Consider the following 11,787-nt stretch of genomic DNA (forward strand, 5'->3'; position numbering starts at 1 on the left):
AGGAGTGTCAGAGGGTGCGGTAGTGAATAGGGCGAAAGGGAGGTGTCGGCCGGGCACAGGGTGTGATTCTCAAGGAAGAGCAGCGCAGATGGGGGGAGGTTTATTGCCCATGCATAAGACAGAGAGCGGGGGTGACCAGTGCCTGGGGGAGATGCTTGCGAGGGTGGAGAGCCATGCTAAGGATCGACAGCATGCAGAGAGTGGGTCTGGTCAAGGCATCTAAAATGGCTGCCGTGCACGACAAAAGTGTGGCATTTGAAAAAAGGCAAGATGGCGCAGACAATGTTTTTCAACACTTCCTGATTTCCTTCAAATCGAACGTTAACAGACGTTATCTCTCCCACACTACCGGTCCCCCTGGGCTTAAACGCCGAGATGGTAGGGACTGCATCCCGTGGAGATAGGCTGAGACGTCACTCAGCAGAAAAAAAAATAAAAAGTCTATAAACATACAATAAGTTAAAAGTCAATCATTCTTGTTTCCTTGTAGTACGCTCCCCAGTCCGCTTTCCGTTACGCGTACCGGGCGCACCCCACGAAAAAAAAAGATTTTTTTTTTTTTTTTGCCCCGCGGGGCCCTTTTAAAGCCTCCACATCAAACCTAGGGGGTCAGGGAGGATCTACTATGCCCCCTTATGGTCATTTCCCCCTTTGTTTTGGAGCTCCTCTTGTCTCTCGATCTTACCGAGAGACAAGATGGCGGCCGCTCCGGACTGTTTAGAATGTGGACAGACACAGGAGAGCCAATCAGCTTCGCTTCGCGAAGTTCCGTTACGCGTCAAGTACGCGAACCGGAGCGCTACCCGGAGTGCTGTTACAGATATATATCTTTTTTTGAACGTTAATTTCTCAAAATCCACTGGAGCACATATATTGAGACCTAGCAAAGGCACATCGGGCTAACAGTCCCTACAATTTTGCCAAGTTTCGTGCAAATCCATTCAGCCGTTCGGGCTAAAAGTGAGACCAACCGCCCTATGGAAATTAACATGGGAAAAACGCGTTTTGGGACCCCCCTTTTTTCTCAGCCCCCCCTTGACGAACCCCCCCCAAATTTTCAGTGGCTGCTCAGAAACAAAATGTTCCATTTTCCTGAAAATTTCAGCCAATTCCGTCCACAAACGCCAAAGTTATTAGACATAGAATTTTCAAAAATCCCATAGAGAAAAAATCCTAACTATATATACCTACTGGCGACCGCCAGTAGGTAATATATATATATATATATATATACATATATATATATATATATATATATATATATATATATATCCGCGCTCACTTTCCTGCCAATCTCGCGGATTAAGAACGGGAGCACCGCCACGCTGGATAGAGAAAGAAATTACACGGAACTGACTATCGCCGTTGACGGGGCTGGATCAGGACTTCGGAGGGAGGACTGAGAACGGACCACACGGTGGTAAGCGGACAACGTGTTTCTTTAATTTTGAAGCATACTTGGCAAGACGATAAGGGCGTAACAACTCCAATGCTGTATTGAAACAAACACGCAGTACAGAAACAATGGAAGGCGCAATGTTTAATGAGGCGTCCAGGCATGAAGCCGTTAAAGGGATGTTCAAAAAACGTAAAGAAGGGGCAGCAACCTCCAAACCCAGTCCACCTAGTAAAACGACTGACCTGGTAACATCTTTAGAGAGACTATATGAAAGAGAGGTCAGAAAGTGGTGGGAGGCAACCAGTCTGCAACACTATTATGATGAGCAAATGGTACCACGAGGATTAAGAGTTTACACGGTCCTGTCATATGAGAACCCTGATCCACAACTACTGACGGACTGGGAGGAACTCACCTCGCATTACTGCAAAGGTACCCTCGGTCTCTTAATCAAGTATGCATGGAGTGACCGGGATAAAGCGTTAGCAGAGATAAAGATCATGGAAGAAGAGTTAGCGAAGTTGGAGGAAGACAAAGAGGCGATAGAGAACATCAGGACACAGATGAAAGTTAGGCTTGGCAAATACGAACAAAAGATAAAAACGCGGAAACAAGAAAAATTTGACCGCGATGAAAGAGACTATTCCCAAGGAAGGATTCTGACGTTTGCGCGGAAATTCGATGTACCCAGAAAAGAGCTAAAGAAAAAAAGTGGGCAAGAACTAACAGTGACAGTAGAAACCTCAGAATCAAGCGCAACGGAAAATGAATCCGCAGATGAAACTGCAACAAGGGATAGAGTCCAAGCGAGAATTACCAATAGGACACCTTTTCAGGACGTGTTTCGAGTCATCAAACAGGCATGGTTACGGGATGGCAAGAACAAACCCCCAGAACGAGAAGAAGAAGAACCAGAAGAGGAGGGGGGGGCAATAAGAGGAAGAAGACGCGGAAGACCCAAGAGATCCAATTGGGTGTACCGGAAGAAGTAAATCAACTCCAGAAAATAACAGAAGATATCACCATCATCCATTTGACACCTAGAGTTTTAACCACAGCGGAGAAAAAAGTCCTAAGTCTAGGACTAACATTTTGCCCTACAAGCCACCTTGAGTATACCCAGACACGCATAGACCTGTTCAACTTTGTCCGTAGACTAAAATTACACAAATACTTCAAAATGAGACCAACTTTAAAGAACACGACTGGGACACCCATGAGAGTCACAGCAACTGATGCACTAAGAGGACAAGATTTACCTGCAGTAGAAACCATGCAGGGACTAGCCTTCGAGGAATACGCAAGTCAGCTTCCTCCAATCACGGATGAAGCATCAACCAGGGCAGCTGCCATAGGCATTGAACAACAAAGAGAGGAGAGTGGATATAAACCGAAATCAAATTTTAATCCACAGCTCACACTAGATGCCATTGACGTGTTCTCAGAGGCAATGACAAATGATTTGATAAAATACAGACAGAGAACATCGAAAATGGATAAACAGGGTAAGAACAGAAGCAACATTAACCAAGATGAAAGGAAAGCCATCACAGATCTAATGCGAGATAAAAATGTGGTAATAAAGCCCTCTGATAAAGGCGGCAACGTCGTCTTACAGACTAGAGACAACTATTGCAAAGAGGCGAATAACCAACTTTCGGATACAAGAAACTATGAAGTCTGTACTAAAGAACAATATCTAACCAGCATACAACATTATGATGAACTAATTCATAAATGGTATCAAAAAAACATGCTGGGTAAAGAAGAGTACTTATTTTTGAGAAGTGACAATCCGATAACTCCAACTTTTTACCACATTCCAAAAATTCATAAAAACTGCATTGATCCTCCTGGGAGACCTATAATCTCATCCCAGAATAGTCTAACCGAACATCTCTCTGTTTTTGTTGACCATTTTCTTACCCCTCTTGTGCAAGAACTAGACTCATACATAAAGGACACTAAAGCCTTTTTGTTAAAAATTGAAAAGATAAAGTGGGACCCAAGTTACAGAATGCTAGTATTAGATATAACTAGTCTGTACACGTGTATAAGCCATGGTAAGGATATTGAAGAAGTGAGATATTATCTGAACCAAAGACAACTGAGGTTTTTGGAACATAATTCAATGCCTGTAACCTTTGTAGAATTCTGTTTGAGGAACAATATTTTTATGTTTGGAGACACATATTACAGACAGACGTCCGGGACTGCGATGGGCACCTGCTTCGCCCCCAGCTACGCGAATTTATTCGTGGGCTGGTGGGAGGAGCAGGTGTCCAGGGCGGTGGAAATGGATGGGGAGAAGGGCCATGTGATTGAATGGTGTCGATATATAGACAACCTGTTTATAATCTGGCAGGGATCGGAACAAACAGCCATGGCCTATATTGATATCCTCAATAACAATGATGTAAATCTAAGATTCACAGGGTCTATAAGCAACAAATGTGTGGAATACCTAGATTTGAAAGTGTTCATCTTGGATGAAAAGATAGAAACTTCTCTATTTCGAAAAAGCACGGCAGGGAACTCTGTACTTTATGCAACCAGTAATCACCCTGATGCACTAATACAGAGTATCCCTTACGGGGAACTGCTGAGGCTAAAACGGAACAGCACGAGAGACTCAGATTTCCAGACAGCAGCATTAGAATGTGTCTCTAGATTCAAATATAGAGGCTATGCAATGGATACATTGGAGAGCGCTTTAAATAAATTAAAATCCATACCCAGAAAAAACCTGCTAAAGGAAAAAGATACAACAAGTGACACAAAAAGAACTGAAATGGGAAAATTCCGGCTGGTAACCCCCTATTCCGCAGAAGCCAATCACCTCAAACATATGCTTAGAAAAAACTGGCATATATTAAAAACAGACAGTATCATAAAAGATGATATCCCAGCTTTTCCATTGGTGACTTTTAAGAAATCTAGATCCCTGAAAGACATGCTGGTACAAAGTCATCTAAACAAAGTGGAAAAGAAATCCAATACTCTTGCAGATTTAAAAGGCTTCCATCCCTGTCATAAATGCAAAGCTTGTGCACACAGTAAGAGAGTAAAGAGCTATGAGATACCTGGCATAGGAATCAGGAAAACAATTGATAAATATCTTACATGCAGCACCCCATATGCAGTGTACTGTCTCAAGTGCCCATGTGGACTGTCCTATATTGGAAGCACCATCAAACCCTTGAAAATGCGAATTTTGGAACACTTAAGAGCAATCGATAAAAATGTTCAAACATATCCGGTTGCTCTGCATTTTCATGAGAAACACTCGAGCAATAGACATCAATTACAATATTTTGGCTTGGATCATGTAGTAGAGAGTCCGAGGGGAGGAGACAGGTTGCACAGACTTAGAAGGTTAGAGTCCCGATACATAATAGACTTAATGACAAAACACCCTAAGGGACTTTATGCGGGAGAAGAGCTAGCATCTCACATTGGATTCTAAAGCATAAGTCAAAGTGAGAATAGAAAGAAAATTAATCAAACTAAAGTAGCAAAAACCGATTAATTAGCTGGAATGGACATACTGAGAATCATACTGTGTAACACTAATAATAACAAACAGGAGAAAAAAACCTAAATAATGACAGTGCTTTTTGAATGGTGTTGATCTTTGATGAATTTGGTAATAGTATGCATATGAACAATTTTCTGCAAAACTTGTAAGAGAATCTTGGTAAACTTTTCGAATTTTGTAATGTATCCTTGAAAGAATGAGTTGTTCTTTAATTTATCAAAACCTCTTTGTAACTTTTTCAGGACTGCTTTGTTTAGAGAACGAATGATTGATTAAGCAACCTGATTTTGGGTATACCCCATCTGAACTACGGACATTATGCAAAATGTAATTACGGGAAACAATATATGTCAAGGGATTTAGGCCGATCCACGGCTTTATGACGTTTGAGAGATATACTCTGCCAACTGCAATCTGGTTAAAGCCGATACACGGCATAATTCTTTTATCATCACAGTCTCTTAAAAAACTACAAACATGGCGTTGATATCCTCGAGATAAATATGAGGCTACGAACGATACTTGACTTGTAATGATTCTATAATGTTGCCTAATTATCGCAGCATTAATCGAACCGCAATTTAAAAAACAAGACTGATTGCGCTTTAAAACCAGATTGCAAATGGGCATTGTAAACCTCACATATTAATATTTAACCAATGTAATGGCTTGAATCAGAAGTCCCTTGTTTGTTTCCGTCATGAAATCACAAGGATGTGTAGGATAAAACATGGCGCCAAACCACAATGTTTGTAACATTGAGGAAGGCGGAGCGCCGAAACGCGTCTGTTACAAACGAAATAAAATTGTTTGGAGAAAACGACCCTGGAGTGCGTGGTTCCTACTGAAGGTGGGGAAACCTTGAGCATCATATATTTATATATAGATATATATATAGTCCAAAGATTCAATCGGACCCTACGCATCATCACCTGAGGATCCTTTGGCTGAGGGGCGGAGCTTACATTCGCATTTATCCAGCGCGAGTGGGTGCACTTGAACTGCAGAGCGCCAGGAGTTCCGTTTCCACCACCGTAGGCGCTGATGAGGCCACTCGGCCGAAATGCATTCGCCATTCATTTGTCATTAAAGGCTCTGCCACTGAATTCCCCGCTGAGGCTCCTGCTTCTTTCATTGAGAGGAGGCGATTACTTCATATAACCGCGCGCTTTCCAGAGGCGCGTTTCAGGAACCCCCCCATCACAAGTGGCCTGGAGATTCTGGATTTTTGCCTTGGCACTGCGTGTTTCTTCATTTTCTGAATCTCTCCAGACCCGCCGGCAGTCCGAGGATTTGCAGCGTTACAGCGAGACATTGTTCTCAGCCAGGGCGGGTTGTATGCACCTCCTGCTCACGCTATTATTTTTGCTCGGACTTATGGTTGATGGGGTCTTGGGGACTCTAGGCGGGACCTTTCATTTCATTTTACGGGATGAACGCTATGCAGAGCACCTCTACCACATCTATTTTACTGGATTTCACCAATACCGTCCCCCAGCACTACTCACCTGGGAGCCACTGCTGCATCCTGGGCAATGGAGTCCAAAGATTCAATCGGACCCTACGCATCATCACCTGAGGATCCTTTGGCTGAGGGGCGGAGCTTACATTCGCATTTATCCAGCGCGAGTGGGTGCACTTGAACTGCAGAGCGCCAGGACTTCCGTTTCCACCACCGTAGGCGCTGATGAGGCCACACCGGCCGAAATGCATTCACCAATCATTTGTCATTAAAGGCTCTGCCACTGAATTCCCCGCTGAGGCTCCTGCTTCTTTCATTGAGAGGAGGCGATTACTTCATATATATATATATATATATATATATATATATATATATATGTATATTTACTTTTTATTGATAAAAATGAAGTCTAATTATTGTTTCATTGTATTATATTTTTGATTTTAATAATATAAAGAAAATTAAACTAAACTTTTTTAAATTATTTTTAAAAATATGAGAAGTATTTAAATGAATTTAAAATTTTATTGCATAATATTTAACCATGTTTATTACCAATTAAATAAAAATAAAAATGTTACTGCGGGCAATTTTCTTTTAATAATGATTAACAATAATATTTATAAATTAAGTTAATATACTAAAAATGTTTAATTCAAATTTATTTTGAGGATTTAATGTGCTGAAATATGTTAGTTTATTAATTTCAGGTTCATATTCCAGATCTGGCTAGCCAAGAAGCACTTAAAACTAAACACCCTCAAAACAGAATTCCTCCTAATCGCTCCCCCCAGCCAAACAACCATCATTCTCGAGTGGATGAAGCACCTAACAGCACTCCACAGTCAACCTCTCATTATCGACTCTGCGAAATTGCTAGGAATAACTCTGGATAGTAAGGTAAATATGCAGAGTCACTTCAGCACTGCAACTAAAGGAGCACATTTTCAGATGAGCACACTGAGAAGATTGAAACCCTTCATACCCGCAAATGACTTTAAACTGGTAGTTCAGACTCTAGTAATCCCCAGAATGGAGTATGGGAGTGAAGCTCTCAGCGGCCTTCCCAGATCAACGATGGCCACTCTAAGAGCCTCAATCAACGAAGCCGCTATACTCCTCACAGGCTTCAAAAGAAACTGTCATATCTCCCCAGATCTTCGTGCCCTCAACTGGCTAAATTTTGAGGCCAGAATCCATTTGAAAATCGCCTGTGGGACACACAAGCCATTGCGTCACAAAACCCTGAGATACCTAGCGGAGAAATTGGTACTATCGGGTGGTAACAGAACCACGAGGAGTTCTTATAATCTTCTACAGAAACCACAATAATTTACCAAGAATAAAACATATAACTGTACCTCCTTAGGAATGGCTCCCCGGATTTGGAATGCCATGCCCCCAGAAACGAGACAGAACACATCCGCGGCTTCTTTCAAAAAAGAAGTGAAATCGATTCTCTTGGCCAAATTCACCTGAACAATTTTACACATTCTTGTAGAAATTTGCTAGTATGTAATAGTTATCACTGCTGTATTAATATAACCTATAGTATTTGTATGTATATATGTTGCAGTACTATGTACATGTCTAACAACTATATTTGCCCTGTAAAGCGCTCTGATACCCACAAGGGTCTTGTTCGCGCCATACAAAACCTTCAAAATAAATAAATAAATATTAACTGTTTCACTTTATTTGCCATTTATGTTACACTTTAGATTTTGTCTCTATTTGTTCAATAATGAAGTTTATTAAAGGTTACTATTCTTTCCTAAAGAGAGATGCCCACCTGAATGGTACAGATCCCCAACAACAAGTTAAAATTTACTAGTAGTAATTTTACACTGGTAAATCCTGTTATAGAAGGCTCAAGTGCCTTACTGGAGTGCTATTCTTAGCAACGGGTCACCAGGAAAAACTGAAAAACTATATGATTCATTGCCACATAAAATGATCTGTCAGTGTATTTGTCTCCAAGAAAGGATGTGTACCATGCTCGCTGCCAGAAACATGATTTTGTGCCACCATCACATCCCAGTGGCGTAACACAAATTGAGGTGTCCTCCAGCAGTGTGTGTGGGGTCCTGAAACTGCCATCACAAATATCGGAATAGCGAAAGAGGGGGGTGCCTTGAAAAGAGGGGGGCATGCATAGCAGGCCCCTGTGCTACGCCTCTGTTACATCCCCTCTATTTAGTAAACTTAAAGCAGTGCTTTAAATGGGCCGGTACTGTCCGGTACGGAGTACCGGCAGTTTTTTATTTTGAGAGGAAGAGTACCCGCACTTCTCAAGAGTTACAAAATACTTTTAATTGGAAAGTACCGGCACTTCTCAGAAACAAGCAGGTACTGTGTTACAGGGTACCTGCACTTCTATTGTTCCATTTTAAGCACTGACTAAAAGGCCTGCTGGTCCCTAGCTGGGGCTGAAAGGGTCGAGCTTATCTGCTCGCTGTCCAATGGCTGCGTCCGACAAACCCACGCTTGAAGGCAAGAAGGGCATCACGGTCTGCCATCTGAGGGAGGGTGTGGATAATTGTTCTGCTCCCCATTGGAGAAGGGAGGAACCAATATTCAACGTTTAACCCAAACAGGTTGTGCCTTTGCACGGATGTGCGCTTGCAGAAAGGGGATGAGGTGGTTGTAAAATAGCCTCCTGTGCGAGATGATCCTTGTAAAAGCAAAATCACACCCACAGAATAATGGACAACGGAAAGAAAAAGGCGGCATTAAACGAAAGGCAAAAGATGAATTCTCATGCGCCTTTGCTGAGCAGTCAACTTCAGTTTTCACCACCAAATAAGACATTCCCCAAGAAAGCAGCCAAGCAAAGGAAGGGCAGAGCCCAGTGAACGTCACCTACCCCTGCAGCTGGCTGGGACGACATGGCCTGGAGCACGCGACGAACCCCTCTCGCCTGACAGCAGAATGTGGAATGACCAATGACTTAGTTCTTATAGAAAGGACACAGGTGGTTTGACTCCAAACCCTGGACACCGAGTCCTCTCCTGCCCTCCTCCCGCCCCTCTCATCTGCATATAATAATGAACTATCTTTTAATATTCAAACCCCATGTTCGGTCGGTTTGTCATTGGAACCCTATGTCTGGTGACCCAGTGTCTATGGATGACCGGGCCCGATAGCCAACAGCCAATGAAAAGAGAGGAGGCGAGGAACGCTTTTGCAGGACTAGAAAGAGGTGAGCGAGACTGGGTGGACAGGCGTGGGGTCAGCGTCTTTAAGAGGGGACATGCTGAAGGAAAAGAGTCTCTGACCTGTCCAATCTGGATGAGACCGGTTACCACGCTCAGTGCTCCTACCTGCCAGGTCTGCCGTGTAATACACAACAGTCGTCTTCATCTTGCCTTTGCCGTCGTTGGAATTGTTCCAGATTTCTGGAATACATTAACTTAAAAAAACAAAACAAAAGTAAGTCATACTTCATCCACTCCTCCACCCTGCCCTACCGATGGTCTGTCTGCACGGAGAGCTCTACACAAATCCTGGCTCTGCTTGGAACCAGTGTCAGGGCAGGGGGGCAGGGCATCCATACCTCTCCTGCTCCAGGACCAGAGCAGCCCCCCACAGACGTGGTTCAGCCTGGCATCTGCAGCCAGGCTGACGTCTTACACCCTGGTGACGTCACCGGGTGACGTATGGGCGAGATGGAGCTTGCGTGCTTCAGGGAGGTCCATTTCCCCGGCGCGCCTCCTGGATGGAGGGTTATAACGTGAGGAAACCTTCAAATCCCCGGACTCGCCCGCCCCTGTTCCATTCTAGCAGCACTGTGGCGACGAGAGTCGCTCTCTTGCTGGAGGGCAGCAGCCGCTCCCTCACATGGACTGAGGTCAGTGTGTGAGTGAGCCCCGGCTCCTCAGAGTGACATCATCTCGCGTCATGCACTGGCATTTTCTGTATTAGATGCTATGTAGAGAGCAGGCTTGCTTTGAAATGCATAAATAAAGGTTGCATCACAAGTGCGGGGCACAACAAGGGTAATAATAGCGCCGAGACAATTGCGAGCACGCCAGGGTTTCCACTGGAGCAGAATGAGCTGTTCCACCTCTGGGCCTTGAGGCAAACTCACCTAAACCTGCTGAACTAGTCGCGCTGCTCTCCCTGGCCCCTTCAGCCCTCTGGATGTCCTTTCCCGCCGCGCCTTCCCCACCGCCCATCTTCAACAACGACGCTAGGGTCATTAAAACTCAGGGGTCTCTTGGCTCCATAGGCTGTCCAGTTATGCCAACGCTCAGTGGTGGGTGAGGGTTTTACAAAAAACCTAAGGTTTTTCCCAGGTGAGGGGACTAGACTCCCCTTGCTGTAATAAGGTTGGGTCCTTTATTTCTATATATCATTCTGTTTGGAGAGTGGCCCCAGCCCACGTCCTCCGTCTCCACCCCTTTTGTTTTGTAGACAGTAATGACTTCATGTGGATGTTGAAAAGCATGGGTGAGATGATAGAGCCTTAAGGGACGCCTGCTTTCATGATGCAAGGTTTGGATGAGAAAAGAAGAGTATGAATGACATTTGTTCTGTTTTGAAGTTAGGATGTGATCCAATCTAGAGAAGTCAGTCACCTCAATGTCAGCTTCATGGAGTCTTTGGATTAAAGTGTCATGATCAACTGTGTTGAAGGCAGCTCAAAGGTCCAGTAGAAGTAGTGCCGGTCCCCCGTTGTGTGATACTGTGTTTTAAGGTCATTCCAGATGGTATTTAAGGCAGATTCAGTGCCTCTTCCTGGATGGAATCCTGATTGAAAGGTGGAAAACAGGGAGTTATCATCAATAAATTCTGACAACCTGGTGAATGCTGCTCTTTCTGTTAGTTTGCCCAGCAGTGCTCCATTTGCACTAGGTCTGTAGTTGTTTAGGTGTTGAGGGTCCATGTTTGTTTTCTTTAATAATGTGCGTATGTAGGCTTTTTTAAGTCTTCTAGAAAAGCTCTCGTTGTCAAGGAATTATTGATAATTTTTCTGACTAGAGTGGCAGCAGAGGTTGTTAATACAGTGTTCTTGAAAATTTGTGGTGGACAAGGGTCGAAATTGCAGCCAGTTGGCCTGCTTATTTTGACATGATCCATAAATGTAGTTTCTGATAGCTATTTGAATGAATGCAGAGGCTGGGTTAACCAATCCTTGGCAGAGATTGTTGGAAATTAATTGGTGCTGGTGGTTTTCATTTGGTTTAAATAGGAACCCAACATGCCTGCTTTGGCTGTGTAATGAGTTGCCAGTTTGTCAGTAAATTCTTTAGAAATGGGATGGCTTTCTTCTGTGCATTTAGGTTAAGGGAATTCAGTGAGAATTTTATATAATTCTTTATTTGAACATTTTGCATTCTGAATTCTGTTTGAATAGTAGATTTTTGAGCTTTTTGATAACTGACT

General features: G+C 43.4%; 1 protein-coding gene across 1 annotated transcript in view; it reads right to left on the minus strand.

Annotated features, from left to right (window-relative positions):
- LOC144792664 (solute carrier family 2, facilitated glucose transporter member 11-like) overlaps positions 1–9,380 on the minus strand; it is a 517,386-nt gene extending 508,006 nt beyond the window's left edge. Inside the window, exon 1 of the mRNA XM_078667810.1 lies at positions 9,266–9,380. Within this exon, the coding sequence (XP_078523936.1) occupies positions 9,266–9,289 (24 nt within the window). The 5' untranslated portion in view covers positions 9,290–9,380. The remainder of the gene's footprint in view (positions 1–9,265) is intronic.
- Between the last annotated feature and the right edge of the window lie 2,407 nt (positions 9,381–11,787).

The sequence above is a fragment of the Lissotriton helveticus genome, chromosome 11 (genome assembly GCF_964261635.1).
Source record: "Lissotriton helveticus chromosome 11, aLisHel1.1, whole genome shotgun sequence".
Classification (NCBI taxonomy): domain Eukaryota; kingdom Metazoa; phylum Chordata; class Amphibia; order Caudata; family Salamandridae; genus Lissotriton; species Lissotriton helveticus.